Source organism: Indicator indicator, chromosome 6, assembly GCF_027791375.1.
Source record: "Indicator indicator isolate 239-I01 chromosome 6, UM_Iind_1.1, whole genome shotgun sequence".
In the NCBI taxonomy this organism is placed as follows: Eukaryota; Metazoa; Chordata; class Aves; order Piciformes; family Indicatoridae; genus Indicator; species Indicator indicator.
In genome coordinates, this window is record NC_072015.1 from 8,806,161 (window position 1) to 8,829,170 (window position 23,010).

General features: G+C 41.2%; 1 protein-coding gene across 1 annotated transcript in view; it reads left to right on the top strand.

Annotated features, from left to right (window-relative positions):
- Positions 1-23,010, top strand: part of PHACTR1 (phosphatase and actin regulator 1) — a 326,072-nt gene that overhangs the window by 226,853 nt on the left and 76,209 nt on the right. The window contains exon 5 of the mRNA XM_054381958.1: positions 20,238-20,318. Coding sequence (XP_054237933.1) covers positions 20,238-20,318 — 81 coding nt within the window. The remainder of the gene's footprint in view (positions 1-20,237; positions 20,319-23,010) is intronic.

The window sequence follows — 23,010 nt, forward strand, 5'->3', positions numbered from 1 at the left end:
ACCAGGATATATTTGCTTCCCCAAACAAGATTTAGCCAGTTCTTTCCTCTCTGAGTCTGTACCTCGACAAAGCCCTCAAGAGAAATCAAGTCTGTGACCTCTCTCCTGCAGGCAATACACATGCTGTCTTTTTCCTCCTCACCCATAAAAGCCTAAATGTCTAGAGAAGAGAACACAGCTGGACAGGTGTGCTCTAACAGTCACCAGCTAGCAGGGAAAAGGCAAAAGGATAATCTTTGTATCAAAATAATCTTCCTCAAACTTCATTACTTAAGATAGGCTTAACCTGGCTGACGAGGTTTCAAGTTCTTGTTTTTTTCACTGCCTTCTTTGTTTTTCAAAATTTAGTTCTGACCTACACAGCTCAGTCCAGAAGATAAACACTGTGGTGTTTAACTAAATGCTAAGCTCCTGAGCCTTTAAATGTTTTGATAAGATTTGGGAAATGTTGTCTCTGAAACAGAGAGAATAGGACCCATGTCCTTTAGTGACAGGACAAGGGGTAATGGCTTAAAACTGGAAGAATCTAGATTTAGATTAGACATCAGGAAGAAATTGTTCCCCATGAGGGTGATGAGGCACTGGAACAGGTTGCTCAGAGAAGTTGTAGAGGCTCCAACCCTGGAAGTGTTCAAAGCAAGGCTGGATGGGCCTTGGGCGACTTGGTCTAGTAGGAGGTGTCTGTGCCCATGGTAGGGGAGTCAGAACTTCAACCCAAACCATTCTATCATTCTATGAATTTCAAAACATTCTGTTTTCCTGCACTTCTTTATTTCAACAAAGTAGAGGGATTACAACAGTTGTGTTGATGTGAATGGTGTGACTCCATCAGAAAGGCTAATAATAAAGTAATTCAAGGTAGAATGGGGTTTAAGTTGATAATAAGTTTAAGATTTCATATATAGGTATAGATATATATAAAAATAATAGGTACATAAGGCTAGGGGCTACAGCTAATAATCAGCAAGTTCTGTGGTTTCTGTGTGAACAAAATTGTAGGTGAAGTCAGGTGGGCTTGGTTATTTTTGTCTTAGTGTATTTAGATTCTGGTCCATTTGAACTTGGTTGTAATGGTAGAGAGTATTTCAGTTAACCACCCCAGTAATACCCCTACAGACAAGGAAATAATCAAGGCTTTCTTCTCAGTGAAAGGCTGCCTTTAAGGAGTTTGACCTTCTACCATTTACAGAATGTCTTTGATGAGCAGAGTAGAGATAACTAAACCTCTCTAAAGGTTGTTCTGCTGGACTAATAAAAGCTGTCATTATTCAGTTCCTTAAATTCAGTAGTAAATTACATTGTGGGAGCTTTTACCCTGAGCATTCATACTCAGACAGAGATAGGTAACACGGTCTTTTAAAATAAAAATGTTATATGAAGGAAATGTAGTCTTAAGGGAAAACAATCTGTATGAGAACAAGACTCTTAACTTATCTTTTGTCTCATTTAAGCTGGGTTCCTTTTAACTGAACCTCTCACTGCAAACCTGTCTGAGGCAACTGCTGTGATACATGTGCTTATTTCCAGGCAGAAAGGTTAATATTTCTAATTAGAAAGATGCTTGCTAAGGTGTTTTTAAATCAACTATCTTTGATCATAAAGGCTTCTTTGACATTTTAAACTTTTTATTTATTTATGTTGAAACCATTTGTTCCTCATTTAAATTCTACTGGAGAAAGCAGGGGCATCACAAATGTTAGTGTGTAGGAAAGATGGTAGTTTGCATCTACTGAAACAGAATTTATTAAGGTGCCAGGCTTCTTTTCTTCCCTTAAATGAGTGTTCATGTAAAAATACCATGTTTTCCTAGCAAGCTTTGTGTTTTACGTGTGCATTCAGAGATTAAATTTGTAATGTTGTCAGAGTGATCCTAATACTTTTATTTACCAAAGTTGAGTTAATTTCAAAGGAAACAAGAGCGTCATTTCCAAAGAGTTAATCTTGCAATGCCTACATTTCTGGAATGTGTAGGGAACTAGTTTCATTGGAGATGTGGGTGCTTTTAATTATTGGCCAACCATGTGGATACAACCAGCAAAGTTTCCCTGATAATGATGGCAACCTCTCAAACAGTACAATCAGTTCCTTCATCCACAGAATATCATGGGAGTTACAACTAAAGTTAAACTATTAGCTGGAAGTAGTAGTAAAACTTTGAGTTGTATTCCAGCTTTCTAAGAAACAGAGCACTTTGTGTGGGAGGCAAACATGTTTCACAGTGATCCTATTGCATATTGCTGGTAGAACTGTGGGGCAGGAGGCCAGTGGTGCTCCATCATTTGGCATTAGCTGCCCAGGAGTGGTGAGGGAACCCTATCCACAGATTCAGCACCAAGCACAGAAATGAAGTGTGCCTTAGATTTCTAATAGGAATAGTACCAAAGAGAGATGATAAGACACTAATATTTGACCTCTTTGATATTCTTGGGCAGAAGCTGCTGTTGAAATGCAAATGATTTATTAATTACAGCACAGCACCTCACGGGGTAAGAGTTAGGTTGTGCTGTAATTTATGAGTCCAGCGAAATAACCTCATGAAACCTTACAAAACTGGGTAGCCTGGGGAAAAAAGTGAGTACTTGAGCACAGCTTGAGCAAAGCAATTAAGCACCTACTTTATCAGCCTGGCAAAGCAATTGTCTCCCTGCTTCTTCAGTTCCACTTTGTGTAGCTACTTCATGTTTCAAAGGACTAAAGGAAAGGAAAAGAATCATAATCACTAAGATGATCAAGTCCAACAATTAACCATTCACTGCCAGGTCACCACTAAACCATGTTCCTCAGTACTACATCTACACATCTTTTAAATCCCTACAGAGATGGCAACTCCACTACCTCCCTGGGCAGCCTCTTCTAGGGCTTGACAACCCTTTCAGTGAGGAAATTTTTCCTAATGTCCAACATAAGCCTCCCCTGGTGCAATTTGAGGCCATTTCTTCTTGTCCTATCACTCACTGTGTGGGAGAACAGACCGACCCCCCCCACCTTGATACAAAAAAGAAGCCTGAGCCTCCCTGAGCCTCCTTTCCTCTAGGCTAAACAACCCAGGTTCCCTCAGCCATTCCTCATAAGACTTGTGCTCTAGACCTCTCACTGGCTCTGTTGCCCTTCTTTGGAAATGCTCCACCACCTTGTAGTGAGGGGCCCAAATCTGAACCATGTATTTGAGGTGATGCCTCACCACTGCTGAGTACAGGGAGGTGATCACTTCCCTAGTCCTGCTGGCTACATTCTTCCTGATACAAGAAATCAAAGAATGACAAAGGGAAACCTGGGGGGAAAAAACAAACAAACAAAAAACCAAAACAAAACAACCCCACACATCCAGCAAAGAGAGAAGGAATGATGATTCTTCTTGAGCATGGTTGTGTCTCATGGTAAGAAGATGCTGGTTGGTCTGGGATTTGATAATTTTTGTTTGAACCAGACTCATCCCCTTGTGAGGTGTCAGAGCTGTCATATTTTACAGTTTAAAGGAATTAATTCATAAAAACAGGCTTGAAGAAATATTTTTCAGCAAAGCACTGAAAGAATTTGTTTGTTTGTTTGTTTGTTTTTTAAGCCCCAAAACTATTGGGGTACTAGGAAAGCATCACCTCTGTATTTTAAAGCATGTTGAAAAGGTTGCCAGTGTTGGTGGTATAAAGAAGGCTGGCACTACCTTTGTTGTTAATGCAGTGTGAACAACTCTTTCATATTCTTTTTACACCTCTTGTCACTCATGAAATAAACAGCTTCCTCTTTCTCCTGGGGAGTTGCCAGTATTCCAAAGTCATGGTGGGGCTCTTCATTCATGCCGCACACAGTTCCATGTGAATATGGGGATATGTTTAGAGGTCTACAGCAGTGCAAAAAGTGAAATATTGCTATTAGCAAAATTGGTCAGAAATAGAAATTCCCATATTTGATTATTCTTAATTTCTAGAAAGATTAATTTTATCTTATTTTCCTAAACATACACTTTACAAAAAGCTAGGAAAACTTTCTGGCATTATCAAGGTATTTGCTTTGCAAATGTGGTAAACTAATGAATGTCATCAAGGGCAAATTCATAAATAATCAAGATTTCACCAGTCAGTCTTAGGTCAGCTCTTTTCTCCATAAAAACCAATATACAGCTTTTATTTTAGAAAGCTCTTAAAAATATCTAAGCCAGAATTGATCTTTTTTTTCCCAACTTCAGCTATGTGTTTGATACGCTAAACATTGCACATCATGAGAGTTACTATGAAAATTTCCTTTGCAGCTGCTGCCAATGTACCTGTCCAAGCCCAGGGCAATTTTGTTGAGGGCCAGCCTGTAGGGAATTGGAGCATGGTCACCTACTTCAACACAGTGATATTACAAAGCAGGGCCTGTGCTTCTCTGAAAGAACATCTGCAGTTTGCTCTTACTGTGTAGTGAAGGTTAGAATCTTCGCAGGGTTTTGTCTTTTATAGTTTGCATCCTTTCTCGTGAAACCAGCAGACCTGTGGGAAGTGCTATTAATCAGCTACAGGATCCACCCTATTCTGTAAACTTAACCTATAGCTTTACTACATAGAGTTTTACAGTGAGGGCAGTGAAACACTGGCACAGATTGCCCAGAGATAAGGTAAAAGACCCATCCCTAGAAACATTCCAGGTCAGGTTGGACAGGCCTCTGAGCAACCTGATCTAGTTAAAGATGTCTGCTCGCTGCCAGGGTGGGGGTTGGACCAGATGACCTTCAAAGTTCCCTTTAAAACTAAATCATTTTATGATTCTACAATTCAGCACTCTAAGGAAAGTCATACTGCCAAGGGTTATGTTTCAGAGGTATGGAGGCATTAACATCTACTTGTAGTCAGTGAAGATATCATAGAAATTTTCACAAGAACAAGAACACTAACTTAGCCTTTGGATCAAGTTCCACCTTGGGCAATTATTTCAGTCTTCCCCTTTCATACTTTGCCTGTTCAGCTTCAATTGATGATGATTTTTTTGCATCTCCTCAAGAGTCACTGTGATGTGTGTACTAACACATAACTGTTATTGCTTCCCATCCCCAGTACTGGCTGCACTTCATGGTTGGCTGAGTAATCTGTTTACGCAGGCTCAGGATGTATTACCATCTTTCTGATGAAACATACAATACCAAAAGCAATTTTCATGTGACAATTGATTATTTTTTTGTTTGTTTGATTTGGTTGTCAGAGCCTGTGCCTAAAGATTATGTTACTGTGATTGCTGTTGTTACAGCATGCCAGACCAATAAAGGGATAGAGTAGAACACAATCAGAAAGTCACTTGAACAAAATTGCCTCTTCTTTATAAAGAATGTGGGAAACCAAGTCCATCATAGATTTGTCCTTTGAGTTCTGGTGTCTGATCTTTGGTAACCTACAATGGGAGGAGGACTTCTGCTTCCATTTCCTTACATTTGCAAGGAAGATGGAGATTATTATCAATTTATGTTTGCATTTTCTCCTGTATTAAAAGTGCAGATTTTATCTGCCCTGGAAGACACCTACCTTGTGTAGTCCAGCTTATGTCCTCTCAACTCCAGAGTGGCAAAAAGTGTAAAGAGATATTTTTAAGATGGAGAGGGACCATTTACAAAGGCCTGTAGTGACAGAACAAGGGGTAAGGGCTTCAAACTGAAAGAAGCTAGATTTAGATTAGCCATCAAGAAGAAGTTGTTCCCCATGAAGGTGATGAGGCACTGGAACAGGTTGCCCAGAGAAGTTGTGGATGCCTCAATCCTGGAAGTGTTCAAAACCAGGCTGGATAGGGCCTTGAGCAACCTAGTGTAGTAGGAGGTGTTTCTGCTTATGGCACAAGCATTGGAACTAGATGATCTTTAAGGTCCCTTCCAACCCAAGCCATTCTATGATTCTATGATTTTCTCCCTTTAAATTATTTTTTGAACTGTCAACTTACACCATTGTTCAGAGTAATTTCAGTAATGCAAAAATATGTGCACCCTGCTGCATCAATCAATTTGTATCTGTACTAAGCACATGAACTCTTGTGAAATGTCATCTAAGATTTAAAAAGCTAATGAGAGAAGGATTTGGTTCTGTGATTGCAGTAATTAGTTACCTATATTGGGTCTTTATTTTTACTCTTGGAAAAAAAAGTCTGAACTCACTATAATATGTTGAGATGGAGCAAAGCCAGCTGGCATGTCTGTATCTATCCATTGACTAGATAAATCCAGTGTCATTAAATAATTCTGTGCAAATATAAAATCATAATTATTTAATTATCTTCTGTTCTTTGCCAAGGCAGTGAACCTGTTGTGAATATGCCTAATTCCACCCCTTATATATCACTCACTGAATATTTTCCTACAGTGATACTTAACAGTCAGACCTGCCTGACACCTCCCTTGATCTCTAAAAGACAAGATAAAAGGCTATTTGAGTTCTAAAATATTCAAGATAATGCTAAGCAGATTTTAAGCCCTGCAGGGTCTTACTTCTTAAGCATTGCACAAGAGATGCTTGCAAGAAGAACCCATCTGTAACTGCTCAGTGGTTCTCATACATTCCTACAACTCCTCTACCATGTTTAGACTTTGGCTCTCTCTCAGATACAGCCTTGAAAAAGCCAAATTTGTCATCTGAGTCCCAGGAAACAAAATCTTGGTTTGATTTTCTACTTTTCGCAGAATCACACAGAATCACAGAATCAACCAGGCTGACCTCAGAGATCATCAAGTCCAACCTATTATCTAATACCTAACACCTCATGACAACTAAACCATGGCTCCAAGTGCCACGTCCAATCTCAGTAAAACTTGATCTTTTCTCAGTATTGTTAGAGCATCCGTCAGACTGGTATGGATGTGTAATGCTGCAGTATGCAGCTGAACATCATGGTTTTCTTTAGCATGCAGAAATAAAAGGTAGACACTGCACATCCTGCCCAGCCTTTATGAGAGGGAGGGCACTTAAGGATCTGGAAGATGTACTCACCAAGCCACTCACCATTATTTGTCAACAGTCATGGTTATCCAGAGAGGTCTCAGTTGACTGGAGACTAGCAAATGTGATGCCTATCTACCGGAAGGTCCAGAAGGATGTTCCAGGGAACAACAGGCCTGTCAGTCTGACCTCAGTGCCAGGAAACATTATGGAGAGGTCATCCTGAGTGCCATCACAATGCACTTACAAGAGAGCCAGGCCCAGTCAGCATGGGTTTATGAAAGGCAGGTCCAGCCTGACTAATCTGATCTCCTTCTGCAACAAGGTGACCTGCCTACTAGCTGAGGGAAGTGCTGTGGACATTGTCTACCTGGACTTAAGTAAAGCCTTTAATGCTGCCTCCCACAGCATTTTCCTTCAGAAACTCATGGCACAAGGCTTGGATAAGTGCACTCTGCACTGGATAAAACCTGGCTGAATGGCCTGAATGGCCAGGCCCAAAGAGTTGGTGGTGAATGGATTTAAGTCTGGCTGGTGCCCAGTTACTAGTGGCATGCCCCAAGGTTCCTGGGACCTGTCCCAGTATCTTTATCAATGATCTGGATGAGGGGATTGTGTGCACCCTCAGTAAATTTGCAGATGATACCAAGCTGGGTGGCTGTGTCAATCTGCAAGAGGGTAGAGAGGCTTTGCAGCAGGACCTGGACAGGTTAGACCAATGGACCAAGGCTAATTGTATGACGTTTAGCAAGGCCAAGTGCCAGGTCCTCTAACTGGATAACAACAACACCATGGCAAGCTACAGACCTGGGGATGTGTGGTTGGAAAGCTGCAACTCTGAGAGGGACCTAGGGGTTGACAGTCAGCCATGTGCCCTTGTGGCTAAGAAAGCCAGTGGCATCCGGCTTGTGTTAGAGACACAGTGGCCAACAGGAACAGGAAGGTGATCATCCCTCTGTACTCAGCACCTGAGTTTCAAGCTGCACCAGGGAAGGTTCAGGCTGGATGCTAGGAAATACTGCTTCACAGAGAGGGTTATCAAACACTGGAGTGGTCTGCCCAGGGCAGTGGTGGAGTCACCATCCTTAGAGGTGTTTAAGCAGAGTGTGGACTTGGCGCTTAGGGACATGGTTTATTGTTGACCCTTCAGTGCTGGGTCAGAGGTTGGACTGGATGATCTTTGACATCTCTTCCAAATGGATGTTTGTCTGAGATTCTACATGCAGTCTGTGGTCTGACCAACACAGAGAAGAAAATATCTAAACCAGATGAAATTTCAGTCATATTTATTAGTTAACTACCTGCTAAGCAAAGCCCTCCAATATGTACAAACAAATCAGTTTAAAAACATGAAGGTTCACATCAAATTAGCCTAATTATCAGGCTACCACATCAACAACAGTAGCTTGGAAAGGTGCAATAAATGGGTAAGAGCGTATTCTGTGTTTTGCCTTGTTAAGTGGCTGATGTGAGTTCCTCTCTGTACTTTGGAGTGGGTCAGAATGGGGTGTATTAGTTCATCTTCACACAAACAACAGATCTTTCCATTCCAGTGTCTTTAACTCAGAAGGTTTGTTGATACTAAAACTGCTCAATGTTTGGTTGTACAGCAAGAATAAATCCACCAACGCTCTGAGGCTCTACAAGCCATAGATTAGTCCACCTAAGTTATCTTTATTACTATGGTAAGATGCTGGGATGCTTGTTTGGTGTTTAAAAAGCTATCCAAATAATGGCATGGGAAACTTGGGATTATAATTGTGATATTAGTCACTGAGCTGTGCTCAGAGAGGGGAAGAAATCTTGTTTTACAAACAGCTGCTTCTCACTTCCCCTTACTGCTTTTCACTTTCCCTTCATGTTTCAGAATGCAGCAACTTAGCACTGAGCAGCAGTACATAAGAGAGTATTTAGCTCAGTATTTAGCTCAGTCAAGCTTTAAAAAGTTTATTTCTTCATAAAAGTATAATCCAAAGAATTGGGTTTTTTTAATGCAGGCAAATTGCTTCATGCTACAAAGGCAGAAAAGGCAAAGATCTGATAATGCTGATGTTTTGGAAGTGCCCAGAATGGCTGTGTGAAGGCAGCAGCAGCATTACACAGAACCAGATTTGCAGTTTAGGTTGCACAGCTGAGGTGCAGACTGGAGTGCCAGCCCTACAGCGAAATATGGCATCATGCAAAGGAGTTCTGTTGCAAAATAGTACATCAAGAGTTTTATTTTTGTCTGGTTTGTCCTGCCTCCCTCTGTGAGGTTCATTTGTCTCCAATGAAAGAGGCAGTTCGATTCTTGCCTTTTGAAGAGCTATGTCAAGGGGATAATTCTAGCCACTTTTCATTCCTATACTTGAACACCTGTTTCTCCTTCATTTGTCTGCCAAAGAATATTAGTGCAGGATAACACCTACTGATGTTTTGTACTACTGCTGTGGGTTTTTAACCTCATATTAATAAAGGTAAATACCATAAGTAGCTTTTCTATTAGCTTCAGTAAGTAACAAAATCATAAGATGCATACATTGTATGACAATTTGCTTTAACATTAAGCTAAATTCAAGATAGTATCACATATAACTCTCATGTTTCTTCACAGTGTATTCATCTGAAATGTACACTATCCCTATATTCTGTGAGCCTGTTCTTTATTATGGCAAATTCAAATGTCTTGTAGTTAACTAGTTTCAGTGAACCTTCCAATATTTGCAGATTATCAGTGTCATCATCTCCTGCTGCTTATTCCTCATTTGCAATTATAATAATCCATGATATTTCAGCCATCTCCACAGCAACTAATTAAGATGGCAGAAATAGCCTGACATGTATTGCGATTATGCAACAGAAATACGTGAACTTTCACAAAAATAAATCATCCAAATCTTACTGATGCAAAAAAAAGACCAGGCTAAAGTTAGAACAGAAGAATATTTAAGTAGAGTTAATCATAAAATTGTGTTATTTCTTCGCTTACATCTGAATTTTGAAGCTACTTCATGAATATTTTAATTAATGTATTTAAAACAACATCCTGGCGTTTTGATGATCTTCAGAAAAGTACTTCAAAGCAGTGTCAACTTTCACAGAGTGACAGCGTTGTGGGGGTTGGAAGGGACCTCTGGTGGTCATCTAGTCCAATCCACCTGATAAAGCAGGATCACGCAGCACAGGTTGCCCAGGATCATAATGTCCAGGGCTTGGATTCTCTCCAGAGGAGATTCCACAACCTCTCTGGGCAGCTTGTTTCAGTGCTTCACCACTCTCAAAGGAAAGAAATTTTTCCTTATGTTTAGATGGAACTTCTTATGCTCCAGTTTGTGCCCATTCCCCTTTGTATAACTGAGCAACACTGAAACTAGTTTGGCCCCATCCTCTTGACCCCTGCCCTTTAGGTATTGGTAAGCACTGATAATATCAAACTTGTAATTGTCCATGGGGCAGTGATTTGCAGCCTCTCAGTGGTCCTTTTCTGAAGCCTTAGTCAAAATCTACAGAACAACTCCGTTTTGTTCTCTTAGTTAAAAAACCATTACAGTCATGTTATTTGGGCAGGATTTCAGAGTTCAGGTTCCCATTCCATTGGCACTTCATCAGAAAGCAATCCATAATAATTAAGATTTGTCAAGCATGAAATATAGTGCATGATTTTGTACTTCCTAGATAAAGTTATGAAAAAGTCTCAGCTTTCTCTGGAATTATTGAACAAAAAAATCCTGAAGCCCAAGTTGAGGAAGGATTCTAAGCCTGGATGCCACACCAGCAAGGAAGCTATTTTTGTAACCAGCACTACATAGGCCATGAATCCTGACACCAGTTTTGTAATTCTAGATGCTAATATGCTGAACTCTGTATTATTTAACAGGTCTGATTTAATCACACAAGAAAAATACCCTGACACGAATGGTAAGGAGATAAAATTTAAGTTCCTTTCAAAGGCAAAGTAGATGGCTTTGTATATTTCACAACAATTAGATAATTTAATTCAGTGTACAGTTTTGTGTGCTGGGATCAAGGGTGTTTTATCCCAATTCATTATATGCATTCTCTAAAGATAAGTACAGTGAAGGACACACACAGAAGATCAAACCAAAGCCCACGTGACCTAGGATCTTTTCTTGCAGTCAACAGTTTAGTAAAAGCTTGTGCAAGCAGCAGGGTGAGTGTGTATCTGTCTGTCCCATCACATAACAGATCAGATTGCAGCGCTCAGAAATTCATAAGCTGAAAGCTTGAACCAAATTAAGGCCCGTGTAGGGATTTATTCTCCATCACTTTGTGTTGTTTGAACCAAATTATACTTTTGGCCTTGATGGCTATCTTTTGCAGTTAATTCCACAATAGGAAAAACACCTTTTTTTCTCAGATGCACCCTGATCATTTTGTTGGGTATTCTTTGTTTCTTGTGTGTTATCAGCAAGTGAATGACTTTTTGGCATTACTGACCTCTGTTGTAGTCCCTGTCAGCTGCCTGTTTCCCAGAGGAAAGGCTTCTGGCTTGTAGCTTGCTGTAACAGTGTTTGCTCTAGCACGGCCTGTGGTCCCGTGGGCACCTGATGGAGACTGAGACCTTGTGTCTCTCTGTTGTTACGGCCCCAGATCTGAAGTGGTGGATTGTGACCTCACACAGCATGAGGGCAGGAGCTCACACTGCTGCCAAAGGCCACCTCATACATGCAGAAGGTAAAAGTGTTTCTGGCATGAGCTTCCCCTCATGTCTGCATCAATCCTGCATATAGTTCAAGGGCTGTGGGCATGCTGTAAAGGGCTATGCAAGGCCAAGGTAACTGTCTCTGATGCAGATCCTATGAGAGGGTATGTAGAATATGTGTACTGGTTTTGACTATCATAGAATCATCTAGAATACATCGGGTTGGAAGGGACATCTTGTCCAATTTCCCTGCAATGAGCAGGGACATGTTTAATTAGATCTGATCGCTCAAGGCACCTCCAGTTTTGACCTTGAATGTCTCCAGGAATGGGGCCTCAACCACATCCCTGCACAACCTGTTCCAGTATTTCATTACCCTCATTGTGAAGAAGTTCCTCTTAATACTCAACCTAAATCTACCCTGCCCTAGGTTAAAACCATTGCTCCTCATCCTTTCACTACATGCCCTTCAAAACAGTCCTTCCCCAGCCTTCCTGTATGTCCCCTTCAGATATGGAAATGCTGCTATAGGATCTCCCTGAAGCCTTCTCTTCTCCAGGCTGAACCACCCCAACTCTCCCAGCCTGTCTTCACAGGAGAGATGCTAGGCTGTGTTGAGCCTTGATTTTCCTTCAGGGGAACTACCTGGTCCCTGCAGAGCCCAGCCTAGGTGACAGGTACAGTGTATTTTTGTGATTGTGAGGAGATCATGACCTTAGTATAAAAGATGACCAAAAAATGCAGTTGCACTCTTCCTCTTCACTCCTGCACAATTTATCATTCTTTTTTCCATACCTTTTTTATTTCAGCAGTGTCTTTTTGGAGATGAACAATCAGACTTCCTGTTAGCTGTAGAGTAGTACAGTATAACACAGGTGCTGTATTTATTTCCTAATTTCTGTTCCCTTTTTTACTGCCCCAAGCATTAAGATGGTGTTTTCAGAGAATTCTCTACTGAGTTTCTACACACTGTCTTCCAAATGAGAATGACTAATTTTGCTGTTATTGTGTATAGTTAGGGCTGCTTTTTCCCAAATGCCTTTTTAGATCTTAGCAATGTTGAATTTTGTCACATGTCATTTAGTATCATAAGATCTTTTGTGGCTCTTTGCAGTCAGCTTTAATTTTGAATGCAGTTGGCAAATTTTGTCTTCTGCCTGTTGCCAGCCTTTCTGTGTGTCTGTGAAGAGAGCAGGTTGTACCACATCCCTCTGCTTCAGGTATGGGACGTTCCTCCTTGCTTACATGTTAGTAATTCACTAGAGGATGCCCACTCTTATCTCATGCAATTTTAATTCTTTCAGTAACCTTAACATAGGGATTTTGGAACTCTGAAGGCACCAATGTGGAACAGAGCATCTTCATTCATTGACTTCAATGAACCTTCCACCTCAAATCTCTCTTCTGTATGAGGTCTCCTATTTCAAGCTATATTCTTTATAGCTGTTCCTAGACTGGTGGTATGGAAACTAGGCTTACTGGTCTGTAATTTCCAGGTGACTTTTGGATTCTTAAAAATAGCAATTTTCTATTTGCCACCTCCCACTTCTCTGTCTTATCTAGGTTATGTACCATGCTTACTAGTTCATGTTGGATTTCCTGAGAAACTCTGTGAAGAAAACTGCCAGATCTTGGTACACTTTGTTTTATTGATTTCTTTAAAAAGTTCTCCAAGTGACACTTCACTCATTAAAAACTTCCAATGCTCCTTGTAAAGAAGAGTTTCACCCTACAATTCTGCTGAAGATCTCCTGGATTAGTGCTGCTGTGAAGGATATTTGGCTTGTTTACCATGACCTTTATCCTTCTGGATAACCCTCACAGCAATAAAGTTTCTTCTCATGTTAAGATGGAATTTCCTGTGATTGAGTTTATGTGCATTACTCCTCGTCCTGTCACTGGGTAGACTGAAAAGAGACTGGCTCGATCCTCCTAACAGCCACCCTTCAGCTATTTGTAGATATTGGTAAGTTTCCCTCTCAGCCTTCTCTTCTCCAGACTAAGCAGTCCCAGGTCTCTCAGTCTTTCCTCATAAGAGAGATGCTCCAGTCACTTAATCATCCTCATACTCCTCCATTGAATTATCTCCAGTAGTTCCCTGTCACTCTTGAACTGGAGCCCTGGAACTGTACGCAATATTCCAGATGTGGTCTAACTAACTCTTCTCCCCTGAGTAGAGGGGGAGAAGAACCTCCCTCAACCTGCTGGACGCACTCTTCTTAATGCACCCAAGCATAGTATTGGTCTTGGCCACCAGGACACATTGCTTTCCATGGATAGCTAATTATCAACCAGCAGTCCAAGGTCCTTCTCTGTGGAGCTGCTCTCCAGCAGGTCAGCCTCTAACCTGTACTGTTGCATGGTATTGTTCCTCCTCAGATGCAGAACTCTACACTTGTTGAACTTCATTAGGTTCGTCTTTGCCCAGCTGCCCAGTCTGTCCAGGTCTTGCTGAATGGCAGCACAGCCTTCTGGTGTGTCAGCCACTCCTCCTAATTTGGTATCATCAGCAAATTTGCTGAGGGTACACTCCATCTCTTCAACTAGGTCCTTGATGAATATGGTGAACAAGACTGGACCCAGCACTGACCCCTAGATACAGGTCTTCAACTGGACTCTGTGCCATTGATCATGACCCTCTGGGCTCTGTTGTAGTTCTTGCTCCATCTCACCATCCACTCTTTTAAAGCCACACTTCCTGATCTTTCCTGCAAGGATGTCATGGAAGACAGTGTCAAAATTACTAAATTTAAGGAAGACAGCATCCACTGCTCTCTCTGCATCTGCCCATTCAGTCACATCTTTGTAGAAGGCTATCAAATTAGTCAAGCATGACTTTCCTGTGGTAAATGCATGTTGGCTTCTCCTGATAGCCTTATTTTTTTGCACATGCTTAGAGATGACCTCCAGAATGAGCTGCCCCATCGTCTTTCCAGGGATGTCTGACTGGTCTGTACTTTCCTGGATCCACCTTCCTACCCTTTTTGAAGCCTGGAGTGACACTGACTTTGCTCCACTCTTCGGGCACCTCTTCCGTTCCCCATGATCTTTCAAAGATGGTGGAGAATGGTAGAGCAACATTGACCAGCTCTTTCAGCACTCATGGGTGCATCCCATCAGGGTCCATGGATTTATGTATATTCAGCTTACTCAAATGATCTCTATCCCAATCCTCACTGACCAGTGGAGAATCCTCCCTCTTCCAGGCTTTCTCTCTTACTTCCAGAGTCTGGGATTCACAGAATCACAAAATCACCCAGGTTGGAAGAGACCTCCAAGAGCATCAACTCCAACCGATCACCCAACCCTATCTAATCAATTAGACCATGGCACTAAGTGCCTCTTCCTGTCTTTTCTTTACCTGTAAGGTAAAATCAAGCTGTAAAATGACCTAGACAGCAGTTTGCTGTCACTATAGAAAGAGTCGTGCTGCTTGTCTTAACTGAGCACAACTCTCTTTTCTGTCAGCAGGCAGATCCTCCAAGCTAGCAAACAAGGAGACCAAATACTGGCCAGTACCTTGGTTGTCATTTCCTATAGGGCGCTCCATCCAAGCATTCTTCTCTCCCTTCTTAACCATCAGCTTGCTATTGTTTTGGTTCTCTCAATATTTAACCCCCTCTTTCTGTCCCAGGAAAACAGACTCCTTCATCCTCTGAAAGTTATGCTGAAGAATCCAGTTTTCTGACATCTGCTAGACTTGTTTCTGTAAACTGTGCTCTTTATTTTGCCATCTGGATGTGTTGTCTGATGAGGAGCAAATCCAAAAGCAGCAGCTTGCCTGGTTATTTATATGCCATGTGTAAACTCTGTCTGGAGAGAATTCTGTTTAGCTCCAGAGTTACAGAAGTTATTTTATTCTAGCAATGCCCATCATGCAATGCTTTGGGTTTTGCTTTGAGGAAGGTCCCTTGAACTATTAGGCAGCAAAATATTGCAAATAGACATTTCTGCTATTAGAGGTAACACTGTAGATCCCTACTGCAGTATCGCTTGTCTGGGAACCATCTTCTCTGGGTAAGGGAATCACACTGCAGACACCTCATCCAGCAGTTTGCTAATTTGCTTTTAGGATAGCTACTGTTTGTTGTACATACAGAAATCTGAGACTGCAAGGTGCCTAAAGCAAACTGAGTCACTGTGAAAAGCAACCGTTCTCTGGGATGTACAGCTGCTGCTGCTGTTCCTACATACTTCTTTCAGATGTCATCGCTCATCTTGTTCGGGTGCAAAGGCTTGAGAGTAGAACTCATCTTCTTAATTTCTTTGACATGAGAACTTCTGCATTTTGTAACACAGAAGCCAGTAAGAGAAACCATCCATTTCACCCATGTGAAAACGTGGATGGATCCGCTGTTGTAAGGATTGCGTCAGCTGCCTTCTGCTGGCATTTAGGATGTAGCTTTGCTGTATAGTAAGAACTATGGTGATAACAGCTATGCTAAATTTATCTTCAATTTAGCTATAATTCCTTAGGGCGCTGGTAGCACTATGGACTTCAGTATAGGCTGTTCTAGTCTGCCAGTTGTCTTACTTGGACAAAAGCCTTCAAATAAGTCAGTACATCCTCTCATTACTGCTTTTGGTGCCTAAATTGTGTATCTTCAGAACACCTAAGGTATGGCTTTCTGTGCTGCAGTCACACTGTAATTGCAGAGCAGGTATTCTCTAAGATGTGGTAAGTTACCCTGTTGCAAAACTCTTTAATTACATGACCAGCCTCATTTTTCATTAAGTAGTGGAAAGCAATACCTGTTGGTGACTCAGTTTGTCAGTTCCTGACCTAGTATTACCTAGGAAATCATGAAAACTCTGTGAAGCAGGTCAGAAGGGAAAACAGGAGGAATGGTTTTGTTTGTTTTTTAAATATTCTGGTTCTTAATTTATTCCTACTTACACAGTGCAACAAGAAAAGAATTATGTAGAAAGAGGGACTAAAATGTGAGTCTTTCCAAAACACTACTGATAGACTATCACAGTTCATTGACACAGGGGAGTTCTGTTTTGCTGTTCATTGGCTGGGCAGCTGAGGGTGGTAACATTTTACTTAGGGCTGTCTACAATCTTGTTTCCTTTTCACTTTAATTTTCTTAGATTTTTTTCAAACACACACCTTTGGTTGAGTTTATCAAGATTTCTTATCTCCTGTTTTCATGTATTCATCTTCTGCCAGGCTTGCACTGCTTGGCCTGTGAAATCCATTACGTTAGATTTCTTTGGATCTAGCTTGAAATTTAGGTTTTTTCCTAGCAAGGCAACTTCTTTTATTGATTTTTTTTTTAATCTTTCTATATAAAAAAAAATCAGTCCATCTGCTCTTGTATTAGATTTCTGATTTCTCTAGTTATTTTGCTTCTGTTAATTATGGCATAGTTGGTCAGATTTAATTTCTGTGCCTTTTCTTGTGTTTGCTGAATTCTTGATTGTATTCTGTGTTTCTGGGTTGTGTTATTGTATTGTGCTCTTTTTTGCTTAACATGGTTTGCAGTATTTGATTACTCCCTCAATTCTATTTACAGATTTGACTTTGTATCAATTTTCCTCCCATGTAGTAATGATCACTGTTAATATAGCATTTTAAGGCTGATTTCAGCTTCTTCCTCAGTTTTACTTTCTCCCACCATCAATAAGGAAGGAAGAATTCAACTTTTATCTGTAATCACCAGGAGTGACAACTGTTAAACCTGAAACTTTCTGATTAGTAACTACAGGTTTTAGGTTGGATCCCACATTCCCAAAGGAATATATATTTTTACTGTGCCTGCCACACATGAAGATTTTCTGTGCCCCTTGTCCAGTGCTTCTGACTGGAGATGGAATTGTGTCTTGAGGCGATCTGAATTTGAGTGGAAGCAAGATGCCCTGATATCATCTTCCTTATGTTTTAAATAGTCATAACGTAAAATAAATTCAGTTCTACTTGCAGGACTGGAAGTAAAATTAATAGAGTGGTGGGGCATTGCCCTCTTTTTCTTGTCACTTTGCCTTAATAACAGATAAACACATTTTAAGTATAGAAGGATCATTTCCTTCTAACTGATGGTGTTGGCCACTGGCTGCAGAACAGTTACTTTGCTACTGATCTAGCAGGTGATGAGCCAAGTTGTTTCAACTTGTCTGTTGAAACACTCACTTTTCTACCTCTTTACTGATAATGATACTGTTTCCACCACGGTACACAACAGCTTATTGAAGGAATAAAGACAAAACTGTGATTGATTTCTAGAGTGGTGGGGCAGGAAATCCTCATGACCCTGCCCAAGGCTTTACTGATCTTAATGGGTCTGCTGCAGAGAAAAGCTCTACTTGAACAGCAGAAGGGGTGCTGCTCCTGAGGGATGAGTTCAAAAACACCAGGTCACAGACATTAATAGAAATGCTTCCCACTGTTTCTTCATCGGAGCTTAAAAGAAACAGCACACAGCAGAGCACATTGGCAAAATCTGTACACTTCTATAATAAAATACGCTCATTTCTATAAACTGGTAACTGAGTGATTCTTGGAAAATGGATGAATTCGTTAACATAACGAGTTTCTGGCATATGCAGTTGCCATAAAGAGGGCTTAATGCTTATTTCTAATCTCCTGGAAGATTTTACAAATGAAAAAAAATTAGGTTAATCACCAAAGAAAATCACTATTGAAGTAGTACATCTTTTGTTAAATATTAATTATATTTAATTTTTCCACATCACAGAATTTACAAGGCTGCCATGGATCAGGGATTGATTCAGAGATTTTTCTTTGTTCTCTGTTGTGAATGGACCCCTTCTCAGTAGAGAGTGAATGAATTTATTTTGTATCAGCTTTGTGCTTAAAAAAGAAAATCCTTCATAAAAGAACTGTCAGTGTTTGCCAGAGAAATACTGACTGAATAAAACATTCATTGTTCAGGCTGCTAGGTCCTAATAAATTCTGCATCTAAGTGCTTGCAATTTTTTTTCCATCTGATCCAGCAGTAGTGTAGCAGTTTATGTACTTAAATGTATGAGACTAGTCTGGGAGGAAGATTTGTGTTAGAGGAAGGCAGCATGTTCCATCGTTGTAGTGTAACATCTGTTATTATCAGTGCTGCTCTTAGCCCAGCATGCCCTTCCTCTAAATATCTTATTAATTAAACTGGCTTAGTAGGAAAATAATTAATACTTTAAGTCCTGTACCTACTTAGAAAGGATTTAGAAACTCACAAAAATTGTTTTAGTCTGAGCTTCATACTGGAGGTTTGTGGGGTTTTTTTTCATTCTTGAGCAGAAGCAGATTACAACTAAAAGTACGTACCTGAAAACCCTGCGTATATATATAGGTATCCTGGGTTGCATTAAGAAGTGTGACCAGCTGGTTGAGGGAGCTTCTCTTTCCCCTCTGCTCTAGTGAAGCCATATCTGGAGTATTGTGTCCAGTTCCAGGCTTCCCAGTTCAAGGGAATCAAGGAACTACTGGAGAGATTCCAGCAGAGGCTACAAAAATGATGAGGGGACTGGAGCATCTTTCTGATAAGGTTCTTTAGCCTGGAGAAGACTGAGAGGGGATCTTCTTAATGCTTACCAATATCTAAAAGGCGTGTGTATCTGACAGCAAGTAAGCTGCAACAAGTACAGTGCTCAGTGTAAGCTGATTTACCAAGCGGATGTGCCCCTGCAGGAACAGCCAACATGCACCAGCTCCATAAAAGCTTACACCCTCATGTTCTCAGGGATGGAAACAGGGTTTCGAGACTCTTTTGCTTTAAATCTGCCTTGGGCAGACCAGAGTTGTGGAGTCACAGTTCATTTGTGTGTGCCTGCATCTGTGCAGGGTCTGATAGGGGAACATATGGCAGAAGCAATTCGCCCTTGACTGTGCCTCTCTTTTGGCAGGCACGGGCTTGTTTCTCACAGAGCATGCACAGTCGCAGCCACTCCTGCACATCATTTCTCATGCCCTTTGCTTGCTGGCTTTCAGCTCTTTGCCTGAATGTATGTCCTTTGTGGTGTTCTAGTTAATTGGACATTGTTTTAATTACTGCTGAACTAAACAAACATGAAATATCTATCTGTCATTTTGCCACCCCAGTGACCACAGTCTCCAAGCAGGCAATACAAGACTTGGGCTGTTCAAACCTGGTTTAAATCACAGTGGCTCTCACGGATTTTCCCTTTGTTGGGGATAACACCCCTCCAAGGAGAAGGCTCTGTTAGAGAGCTCTTTCTTTTTTTTTTTTTTTTTTTTTTTTTTTTTTTGCACTGTCCCAAACAACTTGATCTGCTCTCACTGTAATTAGTGGCAAACAAGCCTTGGTTGCACAGGGTAGCAAAAGTGCCAGTCCTCTTCCCATGGCCTGGGGACAGTCCATGGCCACAGATTTTATTGGTGTGATCCTTTATGTTGACTCCTTTCTTACCTTTCCCTCTTTAGCTTCTGCATTAATTGCATTTTTCTCCCTTTGTTGTCTCTACTTCTCCACAGAAATGCTTGGGTCATGTGTCAAAATTAAGCAATGGGAGTGCAGATATGCTCTGAAATCAGTCTATGACCACTGCTGTCAGTAACAGCTGCACTACAGCAGCAGGCAAGATCCTCTGGACTGCCAGTACCCTTTATTTTGAGATGCTAATTTGCCACTGACTGAAGAGGAGAAAAAGCATTTTAAAAATGTCATATAGCCTTTAAAAACAATTCTTTTCCTTCTTATCTAATTTTTTTGACCTTTCTCCTTTGCTTGCAGCTTTGGAAAGAAAAATATCAATGAGGCAAAGCAGAGAGGAGCTTATAAAACGAGGAGTGTTGAAAGAAATTTTTGATAAAGGTAAGTGTTCTTCTTTTCACAATGGTAAATTGACATTCCATATAGTTTTATGTCCAGGTATTAAATTATGTTAACACTAGGAACTGGGAATACAGTCCTGAATTGCAGGTCTTCAAAGACCTGGCTTGATTTCACTGTGGGCTGGCCCTCTCTGTTGGATACATTTGATGGTTACCTAGCAAATGAAACTGAAAACTAATCACAAATGCTTAGCAGTAGAAAGATAAGTCACAGCAACAGGCACTCACTGCAGACATCAAGGCATGCAGGCTGCAGGGAGATGCCATGAGTCCTTGCCTGTGTTGCATGTGGTATCACTGTCTGGTTGAGTCACTCTGGGATTAACTGTTGTGGAAAAGGGAAACATTTAAAGAGTTTGGATCCTGCCAAGCACAGAACAGTGCAAATTCTCTTGAAACAGCTGCCCACACATAATAATAATTTCTTGTTCAGGATAATTAATTTGTTGAGTTGGTAATGTATTCTTTATGCAAAAGGCCATTGTTTTACAAACACCATTGTATTACACTGGCAATGCAACACATACTTGACATCTATTACATATGTGTCAGTCTTTAACTGCAGCTTTTATTTTGCTGCTTCCCTCCTCAATAACTAAGAGAAAGAACTCCACAAATGACATAAATGCCAAAGTTGCCTGTGAATTTCAATACAATTATGCTTATGTCTTAAAGCCACATTAATTCAAAGTCTAGAAGTCTTTACAATACCAGTACAAAACCTGTTAGAAGTCAGTAGAAGTTATACATTTCCAGAGATATTAGAAGAAGGCTCTATTTCGTAAAGTCTGGAGCATTTAAATCTGCTGTCATCTTTTTTGGTCTAGCACATTGGGATTTAAATACTTACCCAAACTGCTTGTAAGTAGGGGGAAAAAAAAAACAAACAAAACCAAACCCCACCCTACAACGTTCAAAACCCAAAGAATGCTTCTCATTTAATTTTAGAGGTTTTAGTTTAGATGCTTCTAATCCTTTAGATGAAACACCACCCATGCTCTCACTACGACACGCTGGCTTGGAAGTTATCCTAGACGCCACTTTTCCTGGCAAAAAGCCTTTCTCAGTGCTGTGGGTTGTAAACATTTTGGGGTGTCACTTAAACTGGATATGCAGCCATGAGGCAGGCATCTCCACACCCAGCAAGGCACAGTCCAGGCTGTCACACCAACTGTGTCACAGCCCAGACGAGGCCAGAATGCCCTGACCAGCTCAGAAGTCAGCTTTCAGTTACATCTGTTCAAGGTGTGACCTTCTTCATCCCTGCCTCACATCCCACACATAGCTACTTTCTGACCAGTCCCTACACGTATCTAAAGGCATCTCCTGGAAAAGTCCTTCCTGTGCAGCCTGATCCTGCCTTTCACTTTGCTACCAACGTGTTGCAGCTTTCTCCATTCATCATACAATGCTCTAGTTTGTAATCTTCTTGTGAAGAAGATGCTGTCATTTTGTGAAGCAGATGCTAAGCTGTCTGAAGGTCCTCATCTGAAAAAGAGGTTAATTCTTCTTTGTAGTAGTTTTTCACCTTTTTGTATCAGAAAAAGCTGGTACAAAAAGAATCACCATGGTTGGAAAAGACCTCCAAGATCAAGTCTAACCATTATCTAACCTTACCAGAGCCACTACTACACCACATCCCTGAGCACTGTATCTAGATGGCTTTTAAATACATCCAGGGATGACAACTCAACCAATTCCCTGGGTAGCCTGTTCCAGTCTTTGAGAACCCTTTCAGTATAGAATTCTTTCCTAATGTCTAAACCTAAACCTCCCCTGGTGTAACTTGATGCCACTTCCTCTTGTCCTACCAGTTGTGACTTGCGAGAAGAGACTAAGGCCCACCTCTTTTACAACCTCTTTTCAGGTACTTGTAGAGAGCGACTTGGTCTCCTCCCCTCAGCCTCCTTTTCTTCAGCCTAAGCAACCCCAGCTACCTCAGCTGCTCCTCCTAAGTTATTCTCAAGACCCTTCACCAGCTTTGTTGTCCTTCTCTGGAACCGCTCCAGTACCTCAATGCCTCTCTTATAGTGCCCCCAAAACCGAACACAGCACTCAAGGTGCCACCTCAACAGTGTTGAGTACAATGGGACAATCACCTCTCTAGTCCTGCTGGCCACACTATTCCTGATGCAGGCCAGGATGCCATTGGCCTTCTTGGCCACCTGGGCACACTGCTAGCTCATATTGAGCAGGCTGTCAATCAACACCCTGAAGTCTCTTTCTGATGAGGAGCTTCCAGCTACAAAGCCCCATTCCTGTAGCACTGCATGGGGTTGCTGTGGCCCAAATGCAGGACTTGGCACTTGGCCTTGTTGAAGCCCGTAAGACTGGCCTCAGCCCATTGATCCAGCCTGTTCAGGTCCTTCTGAAGAGCCTCCCTACTTTCCATCAGATCAATACTCCCGCTTAACATGGTGTTGTCTGCAAACTTACTGAGACTGCTCTCAACCTAGGCTTCCTGCTACAGTACAGCGTGTGGCATATTGAGGGACGGACTCCGAGTTGCGGTTTGAAGACCCTTTATTGACAGACAGCTGTGCTTACATATTGTCAAAGCAGCTGACACAGCAGCCTGAAAGAAAGCTTGTTTCACAAGCAGTAGTTTTCCACTTAGCTACACAGTTCCTTGTCTTAAACACAAAAGTCCACACCAGATGTTCTTATCCTGT